This window comes from Rhincodon typus, chromosome 17, assembly GCF_021869965.1.
Source record: "Rhincodon typus isolate 14 chromosome 17, sRhiTyp1.1, whole genome shotgun sequence".
NCBI lineage: Eukaryota > Metazoa > Chordata > Chondrichthyes > Orectolobiformes > Rhincodontidae > Rhincodon > Rhincodon typus.
The window spans coordinates 1976957-1994516 of record NC_063348.1 but is presented as its reverse complement, the minus strand read 5'-3'; the positions used below and the strand labels follow the sequence as shown (position 1 = coordinate 1994516).

The 17560-nt window shown below is 41.0% G+C and overlaps 1 protein-coding gene across 1 annotated transcript in view; it reads left to right on the top strand.

Annotated features, from left to right (window-relative positions):
• LOC125485263 (mucin-6-like) overlaps positions 1-17560 on the top strand; it is a 200254-nt gene that overhangs the window by 130993 nt on the left and 51701 nt on the right. Inside the window, exon 9 of the mRNA XM_048607276.1 lies at positions 17114-17346. Within this exon, the coding sequence (XP_048463233.1) occupies positions 17114-17346 (233 nt within the window). The remainder of the gene's footprint in view (positions 1-17113; positions 17347-17560) is intronic.

Here is a 17560-nt window from a genome sequence, read left to right as displayed (position 1 = left end):
GCCTGAAAATCAAGCTTTGCTGTCCCTGGAGTTGTCACAAAACTTAAAGATTCTGAAAGGTTTACAGATTTCCCCAATTTAGCTGCCTTTTAAACCAGGTTGACCAAAAGCACCGATTAGGTTTCTGCACTTAACAAGATTTAAGTTAAATTTCATACAACGCTACTAGTTAAAACACTAACCTTTTATAAGTTATTCCTTACACATCCACACAGAGTCGAAAAAAAAACTGGATAAAGCAAAAGCAGTTCAGTGATCTCTGTTGACAGGACCTGCTAAGATTTTCTTGTGCTGATCACTACACTGTTTCTTGCTCTGCTTCCTTTGAACATGGCTGATTCACATTTATAAAAGTTCTCTGCCTTATTAATTAAAAGTCACAGCTTGCAATAACTGTGGAAGGAAAGATAAACTGGTTTTCTTTAGTTTTTATTGCAGAGAACAGAAACAGTTCCTGAGCCTGTGGAGATCTGTTGACATCACCCTATGCTATACACAGCCCCAAGCTGTTCAGCTAACTGGGAACCAATCAAATAGTTGTTGGCAGAAGGCCTTTGTTATCAATAACTGGTAACTAGTTCACAGACCAATCGGTTACTTTTAGCTGCCTGAATCTCCATTTGTACAAAACCCTTGCTTTCTTCTTGTCTGCAAATCATCAGCTACTGCACTGGGGAGGCAGCGGCCTTGTGGTATTATTGCTCGAACAATAATCCAGAAACTCAGCTAATACTCTGAGCACCAAGATTCAAATCCTGCCACGGCAAATGGTGGAATTTGAATTCAATTGTTAAAAAAATCTGGAATTAAGAATCTACCGATGACCACGAAATCATTGTCAATTGTTGGAAAAGCCCATTTACTTCAGGGAAGGAAATCTACCATCCTCACCTGATCTGGCCTACAGGTGATTCCAGACCCACAGTAATGTGGTTGACTCTCTCAACTGCCCTTTGAAATGGCCTGGCAAGACATTCAGTTGTGCCAATTGCTACAAAGTCTCAAAGAAATGAAACTGGGAGGATCACCTGGCATTGAGCTAGGCACTGGAAAAGACAATAGCAGAAACAAGTCTGTCGATCCTTCAAAGCCCTCCTTACTAACATCTGGGGGCTAGTGCCAAAATTGAGAGAGCTGCTTCACAGACTGGTCAAGCGACATCCTGTCATAATCATACTCACGGAATCATACTTTATAGACAATGTCCCAGACACCACCATTACTGTCCCTGGATATGTCCCATACCCTGGCAGGACATACCCAGCAGAGGTGGCGGCACAGTGGTATACAATCGGGAGGGAGTTATCCTGGGAATACTTGACATTGACTCCAGACCCCGTGAAATCTTGTGGTTTAAGGTTAAACATGAACAAGAAAACCTCCTGCTGCTTACCACATTCTGGTCTCTCTCAGCTGATGAATCAGTACTCTTCCATGTTGAACAACACTTGGAGGAAGAACTGAGGATGGCAAGGGCACAAGACGTACTCTGGATGGGGGATTTCAATGTCCACTATCAAGAGTGGCTTGCAGCAGAATTACTGATCGAACTGGTCGGGTCCTAAAGGACATCGCTGCTAGATTGAGTCTGCCGCAGGTAGTGAAGGAACCAATCAGAAGGAAAAATATACTTGGCCTCATCCAGACTAATCTGCCAGCTGCAGATGCATCTGTTCATGACAGTATCAGTCAGAGCGACCTCCGCCCAGCCCTTATAGAGATGAAGCACAGTGCATTCTGCTATAACGCGACAGTTGTGTTCCTGCACAACATCACATAATAAAAAATTGCGCTATAACAGTGCCTATGGGAATAAAAGGGTTTAGGGGCAAACCACCAATAAAATTACTCTAAATCACTCAAAAGCCTAACACAAAGCATAGCACAGTTTGAATAAATGTTTAATTCATATCTAATAATGAAAGAAAAGTATATTTAACACCTTACATTGAAAATGTGTCAAGATGACTTAATGGGGGAGGAGGTTTTGAGGTTGCACTGTTGTTAACGCAGGGGCTAAGGGTCATCGTCATTATCATCATCATCATCACCACCTTCAGGTGCAGTTGTGGTTGCAGGGTTAGGGCGAAAAATAGTTAATCCAGAAGTGGACGGCTGTGGTTCATTGTCTTCTGATTGTTTCTTGGGGGTTGGCTTAAAAAAGACAAACAGATTTTGCTGCTTTGCGCTTTATCTACTTTTATGAAGAAGCTGTTCATAGGGTGCCATATAAGGTCCTACTGCACAAACTGCTACCCTGCTGCATTTTGCATTACAATCATTGTCCTCAAGAGCTGCAACTGCTTCTCAATTTCCCTCAGGTTGGAAGACAAAACAGAAGTGAAAAACTCTTGTGGTGCTGCATCCTGGACTTCATCTCCAGTTTCCACTTCCCCCTCAGCGACGATCTATATCCCAGCACAATCTGTAACCTCATGGCCCAGCATATACCCCTGTCACACATTACCATCAATAATGTTGGGGATCAACCCTGATTCAATGGAGAGTGCAGGAGGTTAAGCCAGGAGCAGCATCAGGCATACATGATGAGGTGTCAAGCTGCTAAAGGCACCAAACAACGTAAGCAGGATTGCTTAGGTCTATCACTTGCATGCCAAACAGCAAAAGCAGCAAGTGATAGATGGAGCTAAAGCGATCCCACAACCAACGGATCAGATCTAAGCTTTACAGCCTGCCACATCCGATCGTGAATGGTGGTGGACGATTAAATAATTCACTAGAGGAGCAGGCTCCACAAATGCCCCCATCCTCAATGATGGAAGAGCACAGCACATCAGTGCAAAAGCTATAGCTGAAGCTTTCACAGCAATCTTCAGCCAGAAGCGCTGAGTGGATGATCCATCTTGGCCTCCTCCAATGGTCCCCAGCATTACAGTTACCAGTCTTCAGCTAATTCGATTCACGCCACGAGATATGAAAAACGGAGACAGTGGGCATTGTAGACACAACAGGGCCAGACAAAATACCAGCAATAGTACTAAAGGTATGTGCTTCAGAACTTGCGCTCCCTTAGCCAAGCTGTTCCATATATTGAGCCAATCAACCTCAACAACCTCAACACCTACAACCGGAACTACAAATCTACTCCAAAACCTTACTGTTCCATATAGTTACAACACTGGCATCTACCCATCAATATGGAAAATTGTCCAGGTATGTTCTGTACATAAAAATCAGGATAAATCCAACCCGGCTAATCACCGCCCCATCAGTCTACTCTCGATCATCTGTAAAGTGATGAATGGTGTCATCAATAGTGCCGTAAAGCAACACCTTCTCGGCAATAACCTGCTCAGTGACGGTCAGTTTGGATTCTGCCAGGCCACTCAGCTCCTGACCCCATTACAGGTGTGGTTCAAAGGTGGAGTAACAGAGCTGAATTATAGCAGTGAGGTGAAAGTGACATCCCTTGAAATCAAGGCTACATTTGACTGAGTGTGGCCTCAAGGAACCTTAGCAAAACTGGAATCAATGGATATCAGGGACCCATCTGTCCGGTGGTTGGAGTCACACCTGACACATAGGAAGATGGTCGTGGTTGTTGGAGGTTTATCATCTCAGCTCCAGGACATCTCTACAGGAGTTCCTCAGTGTAGTGTCCTAGGCCCAACCATCTTCAGCTGCTTCATCAATAACCTTCTCTTTATCATAACATCAGAAGTGGCGATGTGCAATCATCAACAAACAATGTTCAGTACCATTTGTGACTCCTTGAAGCAGTCCATGTCCAAATGCAACAAGAGCTGGACAATATCCAAACTTGGGCTGACAAGTAGCAAGTAACTTTTGAGCCACACAGCTGCCATGCTATGACCGTCACCCATATGAGATAATCTAACCACTGCCCCTTGACATTCAATGATGTTACCATAACAAATCCCTCACTATCAACATCCTTGGGTTATCTTTGACCAGAAACTCAATTGGACTTGAATACCATGGCTACAAGAGCAGGTCGGAGTCTAGGAATACTGCAGCAGGTAACTCACCACCTGATTCCTCAAAGCCTGTCCATCATCTACAAGGCAAAAGTCAGGAGTGTGATATAATACCACTTTCTTGGAGATGTTACCTAGCAGGGTGATGAAACATCTGCAGTCAAACACAGTGGCTCGGCAAGCAAGTCTACAACTTCATCCACAACCTAAGCTACAAATCTTATCAAAAACTTTAAATGTGAAAATATGTTTACCCCTCTAAATAATCCAAAACAAACACAAATATAGTCAATACAGTGTGGAGCTAGAGGAACACAGCAGGTTGGGTAGCATCAGAGCAGCAGGAAAATTAACGTTTCAGGTTTACACCCTTCATCAGTTGTGACTTTCCTGCTCCTCTGATGCTGCCTGATCTGCTGTGTTCCTCCAGCTCCACACTGTATTGACTCTGACTCCAGCATCTGCAGTTCTTGCTACCTCCTAAACACAAATGTACACACAAATATATCTGCCCAGAGATTCACTCTGGGGAGAAGAAAAACATGTACTACCAATAAATCTTAGTTTTTGAAAACTAAGAGGATAAGGTGTTGAATGGTTATACAGCTGTCTGTTTAGCATTCTGTCTTGTTTTGATAGGTGTCACTAAACATAGGTGAATATCCTAGGGACATGCATTCAAATCCCATCTTGGCAAATGATGAACTTTGAATTCAGTAAAAAGTCTAGAATAATAAGCTTGCCTATAGGCAGCCATGTAACAACTGTCAACGCATCTGAGTTCTCCATTAGGAAAGGAAATCTGATGATCTTACCCAGTCTAGACCCACAGCAATGTGGTTGACTATTGATGGCCCTCTGAGCAACAGATGATGCCTAGTCATCAACACCCCTAAATGAATAAGAAATAGTCAAAAGTGTACTTGGAAATACCCAATTGCTGGGATTTGTGCATCTCCAATGGCTCTCGATACATTTTCAACCACTTGCACTTCAGCTGGTTATGAAGTTGGTTCACCACCATCTCTTTATGGATTGGTAATAAATATCTCTTGTTAAAACCATCTACATTGTCATAATAAATGAAAAAAAATTGGACTCATGCATAAATGTGGAGTTCTGACTAATGCTGTTTTGAGAGAGTGTTTTTCTCTTAATGTTGTTATGATGGCTTCAGATTAAATATTTTTCATGTACATAAATTTGAAAATTGTGGATGCTTGGATTGGTATTTTTTTTTTTGAAAGGTCAATGAAAAGACACATTGACACTTTCTTTTCGACAAGGCATTTCTTAGGAAGCATATGGTTCCAGATAACTGCTGGTCACAGTTGCTCATTTTAGGAAAAAACACTTGACTTTTTTTGACTGGGTTATATACCTATTCTGTTTGCATTCTTTTAGGGCTGTTATAGCCAGAGTATTCAAGTGACTGGTCAAGTTATGTTTCTGTTCGACCCTTGAAACTCCTGCTGCTCCTTGGGGTGTTGATAATGAGGGATTCAGCAAAGACAGTGCAACTGGAAAAGGATTAAGTAAATCCAAAATTTGACCACATTCTGCCAAGTTATTGTACAATGCTTTAACTTGCTATGAAACTTTATCTCAGCATCACTGTTTGGATCTCATATTTACTCACTATTTCAGTACAGGCTTAACCCAACTCTTGTTGCTGGAAGATTGATTTAGGAACAGCAAGTTTTTGTTGATACAGAGTACAATTTCTGGAAATCTGTCTGGTCCCAGCATCAATAGATCAAATCAGCGTTGTCAGATATACTTTTTGCAGTTGAGTTTGGTCATTCCCATTTGAATAACCAAAATATTTCATCTGCAGAAGTGTACAAAGACTTAAAACACTGGAGGATTTATTTCAGTGGTAATGCAGTTATTAGTGAGAGCCTTTCTCCAGTGGGTGTCAGTTGAATATCTATTATCATTGTGCGCTAACTCTATTTTTGATATCCCCTCATTGGGCAAAGCTTCCTATTGGGAGTTTTTTTTCTTCATCTATATTTTTTCCAAATTAAATGGTATTTAATTAAGTAAAATTAAATGATCATGCTTTTAGAACAGTTGTGGATTTTTAAAATACAAATAGAAGTAATTTTTGTGTAACATTGTTTGTCATCACATCATTAACATATATTTCTGTTCCAGGATTTTCTAATTAAAATGACAGATGGCACTTACAAGATCATACCCGAAAATGCAACTGACAAATTCACTGTTGTTCACAACCAGATGTATTTAATATTTTATTTTGGAAATTTTAAAAGTCTTCAGTTAATAGTGACATGGAACTTGAGGATGAATACTTATATCCAGATTGCTGGATCATCACAGGTGAGTAAACAATTCTTGAGCAAGTTCAGGAACAGCTTCTTTCCGGCCATTATCAGACTGTCGAATGGACTCTAGCCTCAAATAATGTAAACTGTATGCCTCTAAGTCTTTCTGATCTGTACACCCTTTGCTTGCTGTCATCTGCCTGTACCACTCGTAAAGAAAACTTTTCACTGTATTTTGGTACATGTGACAATAAAATCAATCAATCCAACATTGCCAATTTCAAATTGTCCCTGTCACAGTGGGTTGGACTTTAAGCTCCTTAGCTAGCAAGTTTGAAGGCAATGGGGTTCATAAAATAAAGTACATAGCCTACTTGAGGCCTATCTGTCCACCCCAACGTATATCAGGTTTTATGAGATGTGGTGGAAGCATTAGGCGGATTGCCAGTTAAAGAATAAATGTATACATGCATTTAAATTTGGATGCATTTAAATAATGGATTAATGAGATAATTAAACCTCTTAGGGTACTGTATGTGGTTTCTGGGGCCCATTGTGATGTTGTTCATTGATTCTGTGTGACTACTAGCCAAACCTGTTTGGTTGCATGGATGGACTGTGACTGGTTAGCCCTCACTGCTTCTGCAGTACCTCTGTGGTAGAGTTTGTGTAGGGGTCAAACATTCACTTTTTAATTTCCATTGATTTCCTTTTAAGAATTGTTCACGTGCATGAGGATGCAGCCATTATTACGCCTCTAGGGGCTTCTTTAAATAGTATCTCTTCCACTAACAAATGTCAGTCATCATCATGTTCATCTACCTCTGTGATGTTCAGGGAAAGCAAAAGTTGGATTTCATTAAGTCAAGATATAGCCCACTGTTGCAAAATGTAATGGAAGCAGGCCATTTGACCTATCGAGTCCACACCAACACTTTGAAGAGCATCCCACCCAGCTCCACCCCCTAGACTGTCCCTGTAACTCTGCATTCCCCATGGCTAATCCACCTAGTCTACACATTCCTGGACACTATGGGCAATTTAGCGTGGCCAATCCACCGAACCTGCACATTTCTAGTCTGTAGCAGGAAACTGGAGCATCCGGAGGAATACCATGCTGACGCACGGAGAATGTACAAACTGCAGCCAAACTGTCATCCCAGTCTGGAATCGAATCCAGGTCCCTGGTGTTGTTGAGGCGGCATTGCTAACCTATGAGTTTCCAATTTGCCAGCAAGCTACCATTCTACGCTGCTAGCAGCTCAGTACTATTAAAATTCCACCTGTTGTCTCATTCTGAGAAACTTTTTGGCTCACAGAGTCATTAAGGCCTACAGCACAGAAAAAGACCATTTGGCCCATTGGTATGTGCCATTAAAAAACAAGCATCTAACTATTCCAAACCCATTTTCCAGCACTTGGGCCATAGCCTTTTATGCATTGGCATTACAAGTGCACTTCTAAATATTTCTTAAATGTTATAAGGGTTTCTGCCTTTATCACCCTTACAGGTGGTGAATTCCAGATTCCCACCTTCTTCTGGGTGAATTTATTTTCCCTCACATCCTATCTAAATTTCCTGCCCCTTACCTTAAACCTGTGCACCCAGGTCATTGATCACTCTAACACGGGGAAATGTTCATTCCTGTCCAGTCTATCTATGACCCTCATAATTTTATATGTGCCCTCCCACCATCTCAGTCTCCTTTGCTCCAAGGAAAACAACTCCAGTCCATTAAAAAAAATCAAAGAAGTGCAGATGCTGGAAATCAGAAACAAAAACAGAAATTGCTGGGAAAATTCAGCAGGTCTGGCAGCATCTGTGGAGAGAGAACAGAATTAATTTTAACTCTTTCTTGGGCTTGCTGCAGTTCTCCAGTGAAGCTCAGTGCAAGTTGGAAGAACAGCATTTCATTTTCCGCTTGGACACTGTGCAGCCTTTGGGACTCAATATTGACTTCAATAGTTTTAGGGCCATAGCACCCTCTTCCATATCCTTACCCTAACCCCCACATACCAGGCCTTGTCATCATAAGAACCAGGAGCAGGAGTAGGCCATCTGGCCCTTTGAGTATGCTCTGCCATTCAATAAGATCATGGCTCATCTTTTCATGGCCTCAATTCCACTTACCCACCCTCTCACCATAACCCTTAATTCCTTTACTATTGAAAAAAATTATCTATCTTAGCTTTTAGAACATATAATGAGGAAGCCTCAGCTACTTCACTGGGCAGGGAATTCCACAGATTTACAGCCCTTTGGGTAAAAAAGTTCCTCCTCAATTCAGTCATGAATCTGGTCCCCCTAATTTTGAGGCTATGCCCTCTTGTTCTAGTTTCACCCGCCAGTGGAAACAACCTCCCTGCTTCTATCTTATCTATTCCCTTCATAATCTTATATGTTTCTATAATATCCCCCCTCATGCTTCCAAATTCCAATGAATATAATCCCAGTTTATTTAGCTTCTCCTCAAAAGCCAACTCTGGAATCAATTTAATTCATCTCCTCTGCACCTCCTCCAGTGCCATTACATCCTTTCTCAAGTAAGGAGACCAAAACTGCATGCAGTACTTAAGGTGTGGCTTCACTTGCACCCTATACAGCTGTGACATAATCTCCCTGCTTTTAAACTCAATCCTTCTAGCAATGAAGGACAGAATTCCATTTGCCTCCTTAATTACCTGTGTACCTGCAAATCAGCCTTCTGCGATTCATACACAAGGACACCCAGGTCCCTCTGCACAGCAGCATGCTGCAATGTTTGTACTGTTCAAGTAATAGTACGTTTTATTGTTATTCCTACCAAAATGGATGACTTCACACTTATCAACATTAAATTCCATCTGCTAGACCTTTGCCCACTCACTTAAACTATCTATAACCCTCTGCAAACTTTCAGAGTCCTCTGCACACTTTGCTCTACCACTCATCTTAGTGTCATCCGCAAACTTTGACACACTACACATGGTCCCCAAGTCCAAATCATCTATGTAAATTGTAAATAATTGCAGTCCCAACACCAATTCCGAGGCACATCACAGGTCAGTGTTGGGCAACCAGAAGAGCTCTCATTTATCCCCACTCTTTGCTTCCTGTTAGTTAACCAATCCTGTAACAATCCTGTGCACCTTTATCTCATGCAACAGCCTTTTGTGTGGCACCTTGTTGAATGCCTTTTGGAAACCCAGTTACATGACATCTACTGGGCTTGTGTTGTCCAGTGTGCTGGTAATGTCTTCACAGAATTCCAGCAAATTAGTCAAGCATGACCTGTCTTTCATGAACCCATGCTGCGTCTGCCCAATGGGACAGTTTGTATCCAGATATCTTGCTTTTTCCTCCTTGATGATAGATTCAAGCATTTTTCCCACTACAGAAGTTAAGCTAACCGGTCTATAATTTTCCATCTTTTATCCACCTTTTTTGAACAGTGGTGTCAGATTGGCTGTTTTCCAATCTGCTGGAACTGCCCCAGAGTCCAGTGAATTTTGGAAAATTACCACGAGTGCATTTTTTATAATTTCGGCCATCTCTTTTAGTACCCTGGAATACATTCCATCAGGGCCAGGAGACTTGTCTACCTTTTAGCTCCATTAGCTTGCCCAGTACTACTACTTCCGTGATAATGATCGTGTCTATGTTCTCTCCTACCTTAGTCTCTTTGTCATCAATTACCAGCAAGTTAATTGTGTACTCCATTGTGAAGACCGATGCAAAAATCTGTTCAGTGCCTCAGCTATTTCCTCATTTCCTGTTATTAAACCCCCTTCTCATCCTCTAAAGGACCAATGTTTACCTTAGCCACTCTTGTTCATTCTATATATTTATAGAAATGTTTGCTCTCTGTCTTTATATTCTGAACTAGTTTAGTCTTATAATCTGTTTTACTTTCCTTTCATAGCCTTTCTTGTGGCTTTCTGTTGATCTTAAAAAATTTTCCAATCTTCTAGTTTCCCACTGGTCTTTGCCACTTTGTATGCCTTATCTTTCAATTTGATAGTCTCCCTTATTTCCTTAGACATCATGGCTGATTACCCCTTTTCCTAGAGTCGTTCCTTTTAACTGGTATATACTTTTGCTGAGCACTTTGAATATTTGCTTTGAAAGTCCTCCACTGTTCCTCAACTGACCCACCATACAGTCTTTGCTTCCAGTCTACTTTAGCCACCAGCTCCTCCCTCATCCTAGTGTAGTGTAGTCTCCTACCAGCCAATCAGGTCACAGCTCTCCTGTGATGTCACGTTTCCAGTTAAGGTTTTAGTTACTCCAGCTGCTCCTCCCTCTGACTCCGCTCCCTGGAAACAAGGCCGCAAATCCTCGAGTTAAGTTAGATTTATGTTACCATGCTCTGGCTAGTCCTCCCTTTGAGTCCAGTCCTGGAAACAAGGCGTTGTCTGCTACCACAAACAACATATTGTCAACTACTAATAGTCCTAATTAGCAGCAATTGATTCCACTAGACTGACCTTTACCCATTCCTTCATCTGTCCATTTGTTTTTTCTCTCTCTGGGCTTCCTCTTCACATATTATTTACGCCTGCCCTCTCCCCCCATCCCATCTTCAGCATATATACCAACGTTTTCCTAGCTACAATCAGTTCTGAAGAAGGGTCCCTGGACCCAAGATGTCAACTCTGCTTTCTTAGCACGGTCCTCCCCATAGATACTGCCAGACCTGATGAGTTTTCCCAACAATTTCTCTTTTTGTTTCCAGTCTAACCAATCTCTCTTCATAACTAAAACTGTCCAGCTCAGGCAACTTCCTGGTAAATCTCCACTGCACCCTTTTCTAGTGCAGTCATATCCCTCCCAAAATGTGGATTCCAGAACTGCACACAATATTCCTGTGGCTTAACTAACATTGTATACAGTTCCTGTATAATGTCCTTCCACTTAAACTTCATGCCTCAACCGAAAAAAGCCAGCATCCTATTTGCTTTTTTAACCACTTTATCTATTTGTCCTGCTACCTTAAGGTATTGGTAAATATACACACCAAGGTCCCTCTGATCCTCAGTGCTTCCTCGGGTCCTACCATTTATTATGTATTCCATTACCTTGTTTGTCCTGCTAATTGCACCACCTCATACCTATCTGGATTGAATTCCATTTGCCTCAACATTGATCCCTTCAGAGCCCCTCTGCACACAAGCTTCCAGTCAAAAAAACATTTGATGACCATCATCGTCTGTTTCCTATCACTCATAGTATTCTGGATCCAATTAGCCAAATTTCCTTAGATTCCCATGGGCTCTTCCATAGAACAAAGAACATATAGCACAGGAACAGGCCCTTTGGCTCACTAAGCCTGCACCGGCACGTGATGTCTTTGTAAACTAAAAATGTTTTGCCTTTATGTGGACCATATCCTTTTATTCCCTGTCTATTCATGCATCTGTCAAGATGCCTCTTAAACACTGCTATTGTATCTGCTTCTGCCAGTTCTACCAGCTCCTCTGGCAGCATTCCAGGCACTTACCACTCTCTGTAAAAACTTGTTTCTCACACATCTCCTTTAAACTTCCCTCTTTTACCTTAAATTTATGTCTTCTAGTAACTTACTTTTCTATCTTGAGATAAAGACTCTTAACTATCTATTCTATCCATACCTCTCCTAGTTTTATAAACCTCTATTATGTTCCCCCTCAGCCTCTGAAATTCAAGTGAAAACAAACAAAGTTTTTCGAATCTCGCCTCATAGCTACTATCCTCCAAGCGAGGCAACATCCTGGTTAACCTTTTCTGTACCTTACCGAAAGCCTTCACCTTCTTCTATTAGTGTGGTGACCAGAATCTTATGCAATATTCCAAATGTAGCTGTACTAAAGTTCTATACAGTTGCAACGTGACTTGCCAATTTTTAAACTCTATGCCCTGACCAACGAAGGCAAGCATGTCATATGCCTTCTTGACTACCTTATCCACTTGTGTGGCCATTTTCATGAAACTTGCAACGGTATGCCTAAATCCCTCTGTTGATGCTGCTAAGGGCTCTGCCATTTACTGTATACTTCTCTTCTGTATCAGACCTTCCAAAATGCAGCAGCTTGCATTTGCATGGATTAAATTCCATCTACTATTGCTTTGCCCAACTCTTCAGGCTATCCATATCCTGTTGTGTCATCTGGCAATCCACCTCACTATTCGCAGCTCCCTTTGTATCATCTGCAAATTTACTCATCAGACCACCTATATTCTTTCCCAAATCATTTATCTAGATATTTCAAACACCAGGGGTCCTAGCACAGATCACTGCGGAACACCACTTGTCACTGATTTCCAGTCAGAAAAACACCCTTCCAACCCTACTCTCTGTCTTCTATGACCAGGCTACTTCTACATCAATCATACCAGCTCACCACGGATTCCATGTGACCTCACCTTCTGTATCTACCTACCATGGGACCTTGTCAAAGAGCTTGTTAATGTCTGTGTGGGCAACATCTACTATTTTGTCCTCATCAGTTGGCTTTTTCACTTCCTCAAAAAGATCAATCGACTTTCTAAGACATGATCTCCCTGGCAAAAAGCCATGCTGCCTGTTGCTAATAAATTCATATTTTTCCAAATTTGAATAAACCCTACAAATCATCTCCAATAATTTCCCTACCAGTGACATAAGGCTCATCAGCCTTCCTGTTGTCCTTCTTAAACAAGGAATAACATTGGCTATTATTCAGTCTTCTGGGACCTCTCCTGTAACTAAAAAGGATAACAAAATTACATACAAGGCCCAGTAATTTCCTCTCTTGCCTTTTTCAGTATTCTGGGATAGATCACATCGGGTCCTAGGGACTTGTCTACCTTAATACTTTTCAAAACACCCAGCACCTTTTTTGTATCGACATATCCTAGAATATCAACATACCCCTCTTTACACACACCATCCACCATGTCCTTCTCCTTTATGAATACTGATGCAATGTATTTGTTAAGGTCCTCACCCACTTAGTAGGCTCCATACATACATATCCTCCTTTGTCCTTAAGTGGACCTACCCTTTCCCTAGGTTCTCCCTTGCTCCTTTTATATCAATAAAAGGCTTCAAGATTTTCTTTAATCCAGTTTACCAAGGAAATTTCATTGCCCCTTTCAGCCCTCCCCATTCCTTGTTTAAGTCCATCTCTGAAATGCGGCTTACTACAAACTGCAGCTGGACAGACTTCCTGCACGCATGGTCACCAGGACAACTGAAGCTTCCATGATTTGCTACATCATGCAGGAGGAGCATTTCACAGGTGTAAACTCTGTTGCCATGGCTTATCTTAGACCTCTTAATGTTTTAAAAAGTATATATGTTTTGAAAAATAAATCAATTGTGCTTATGTTAGAATACTATTAACTTACTTCCCTTGCGCTAACTATACTTCCCTTAACCTTATTATATTGGCCTTTTCACTTTTATCTGTTGTTTCTCAGTTAATCCCTTTGTCTTAAAAATACACATTTGTAAAATCATGAACCAATTAGCCCACCACTTCCCTGTGATGTCACTGTCGCTCCAATCTTGGGCTTCAGTATATCCACTTAAGAACATAGAACAGTACAGCACAGTACAGGCCCTTCGGCCCACAATGTTGTGCTGACCTATGATTCTACTAAGATCAAACTATCCTGCATACCCTACATTATACTATTATCCATGTGCCTATCCAAGTGTCACTTAAATGTCTCTAATGTATCTGACTTGACTACCACTGCTGGCAGCGCATTCCACACACCCACCCCTGCGTAAAGAACCTACCTCTGACATTTCCCCTATACCTTCCTCCAATCACCTTAAAATTATGCCCCTTCATAATAGTCATTTTTGCCCTGGGAAAAAGTCTCTGGGTATTCACTCTGTCTATGCCTCTCATCATCTTGTTGCCCCCTCTCTCATTGCTGTGTTGAAGGTCCAAGTTTCATTTGATATAAACAGTTTGAGAGTATGACACCAATCTTGGGTTAATGAATTATACAGAAACTGAAATGATAAAACTGAATTATGTCATTCTACTGATGAAAGGCTCTATGCTGCCAAATAATGGGCTGAACTTGGAGGAGTACCTGCTAGTGGTATGCCCAACCACCATAGTAACAACTGCCACTCAGCAATTTTATGCTGGGAGCAGCATTAATTGCTCTTGGATGAGATTTCTGCCACATTATTTGCCAGTTAGATGCCTGGCAGCTCTTTGGTTGCAACAGCACCAGGTGGAAGTGTCGGCCACTCCTGGGATTACAGGCAGTCCTGACAAAGAAGAATTTGGACTTGAGATAAGTCTGTGATATTGTCTCTATCAGGCTAAAGTTGAAGGGATTTCAAGTAGCTTAGGTAGCTACTTGTCTCTATTAATAATGTGGCATAGTTAAAATGAGACCTTTAAGTGTTCTTCATTGCAGGCTGCCTGATACTTCGACCATATGCCAGAAAATCTAATTTGGCATGGGCAGAAAGGCAACAAGTAGGCCATGCACTTTATTTTATGAGCCCCACTGCCTTCAAAAGTTCTGCCAGGGGGACTTAAAATCCAACCCATTATCATAGGGAGATTTGAAAATAGCATTTGAGAGGTAATTATACATATGTCCATGGTATAGTGGTGGTCACCATTAATCTGACATATCTGAGCAGTGGCTGCTGAGGAGAAATGATTGTGGGGATCAAAGAGGCAGAGAGATTTACAAGAATGAAGAGACATAAGTAACCATTGTGATAAGTGCCTCATAATTCAATTGTGAATTTTAACCGTATGGTCTTCATATTGTTAATAGTTTGGAGGGATTGATAAATGCTATCATGAGAAAATGGGAATACAGCCAGCAACTGTATAACTTCTGGCATTCTCAAATCCCCTATCTCATGTCAGATATCCTCCACAAAAAAGTTCTTTAACATAAATGTGAACTTCCTGGCTTCCTGTAAACTGGCAGATAACTAGTTTTCTAAAAGATTGACATGTTTCTGAACTCCACACCATAGCTATTGCCTTTATTTCTGTAGGAAGCAAGTTCATGTTTTGGCTTTGCACATGATTATTGTGAAAAAATTGGTTTGTCCCATTCGATTAACTGTAATCTTCTGATTTACAAATTATCCTCAGTACTTAGATAAGCTGCTCTCAAATGTTCATTATTTAAAACATGGTGTTTGCACCATGGTATCCTTTTATTCATTGCCATGCCTTGATGAGAATTTTGCTTTTTAAGATTTTTATCTTTGCAATCGTCAGGGTTATTACCCTCAGTTTTTAGCATTATGACAATCATGAAACATGAAACAAACCAAAATGGAGAAATTCAGAAGTCTGGCAGCATCTGTGGAGAGAGAAACAGAGTTAATAAGACTGTGAGATTGTAAGACATAGGAGCAGAAATTAAGCCATTCGGCCCATCGAGCTTGCTTTGCCATTCAATCATGGCTGATAAGTTCCTCAACCCCATTCTCCCACTTTCTCCCCGTAACCCTTGATCCCCTTGATAATCAAGAACCTATCTATCTCAGTCTTAAGCGTACTCAATGACCTGGCCTCCACAGCCTTCTGTGGCAGTGAATTCCATAGATTCACCACTCTCTGGCTGAAGAAGTTTCTCCTTACCTCCGTTCTAAAAGGTCTTCCCTTTACTCTAAGGCTGTGCCCTCAGCTCCTAGCCTCTCCTACCAATGGAAGCATCTTCCCAGCATCTACTCTGCCCAGGCCATTCAGTATTCTGTAAGTTTCAATTAGATCCCCCCTCATCCTTCTAAACTCCAATGATTATAGCCCAGTAGGATAGTTCTGAAGAAGAGTAATATTGGACTTGAAACATTAACTTGGTTTCCCTTTCAAAAGCCACTATCACACTTGCTGAGTTTCTCTAGCATTGTCCGTTTTTGAAGAGTTGCTTGAATCTCCCAGTCTAGATGAGCATGTACCAATGCCAAGCTTTTTAAAATTGGTGAATCTAAGGTTGTGGATATCATTGTCAATCTTGTATCTTGTATCTTGCAAAACTCCACAGTTCCTGAGACAGTTGAGTTTGAGTAGGGTGTCCATTTATGATCACCATTATGGTGGTTGGGAGGGAATCTGATTGCCCAGATAGAGCCTGCATCTCACAATGACCTAAAACAGCAGCCTGTTAGTTCATCTAGCTTTTAACATTTTCAGCTAATTAGCTTTTCTGATACCATTTCCAAAGATGTTTTCTGTAACATTAAATGCCAAATATCTTTTTGACTGTTAGACTTTTATGTTTGAGCCATATTTACCAGATATTTTCCTATTTCTAAGATTCCAGCATTAAAACATAAACACCAAGATTAGCAGACTTTACAAGAACATCAGCCATGCTATTGACCAGATTGCCAAAGAAAATGCTGTGAGCATATTTCCACTTAATGAAATGACTGTAAACATAGCCACTGACTTGTCTCTCACTCAAGGCAACTGTGTAATGATCTAAATGGTGGAAAAAGAGCAGTCCTTATTAGCACACTTTCTCAAATTTGGAATCATGTTTGGCTTTCTAAATGGATGTCATAAGTCAATTATAACCTATTGGCTGTTGTCTTTGCTCTTTAGCAAGTAGCTTGGTTTTTGTCCTGTCTCACAGCTCACCCACCCAGGAGGAAGAGGTGCCCAAAATACAATGTGTTTTAATGTTGAGAATACATTGTTGGACTCTATTGCTTTGATGATCTGAGCTATTGCTATGTCATATATATAAGAAAAACGTGCAAGGAGTGTCAGTTTAAGCCATCCCATTAGTTCCTACTGTTATCAATGGATAATTGATTCTCCCTATTAGAATGACAAATAATATAACTGAAATCAAACAAAATGCATGCTCAATCACCTTAAAAGTCAATAACACTGTTACATTTTCTCAGATTTCAGTTTGTGGACTCTGTGGCAATGCCAATGGTAATATTAAAGATGAATTGATAACTCAGAGCCAACACTCAGCTTTCACTTTAATGAGCTTTGTCAATTCTTGGAAAGAAGATCCCATGTGTGATGATGTGACTGAAGTTGTATATCCATGTGCCAAAAATCCATATCGTAAGTCTTGGGCAGAAAAACGATGTAAAATAATTCACAGTGCCGTGTTTCAACCATGCCATAATTTGGTGAGTATGTTCAACAATCTGAAATGTAATTCTTAAAGCAGCTTAAGAAGGTGTCACAGATGAGCATCAAACTTAAACAGAAACTCAAGATAGTAGGAACTGCAGATGCTGGAGAATCTGAGATAACAAGGTGTAGAGCTGGATGAACACAGCAGGCCAAGCAGCATCATAGGAGCAGGAACGCTGACGTTTCGGGCCTAGACCCTTCATCAGA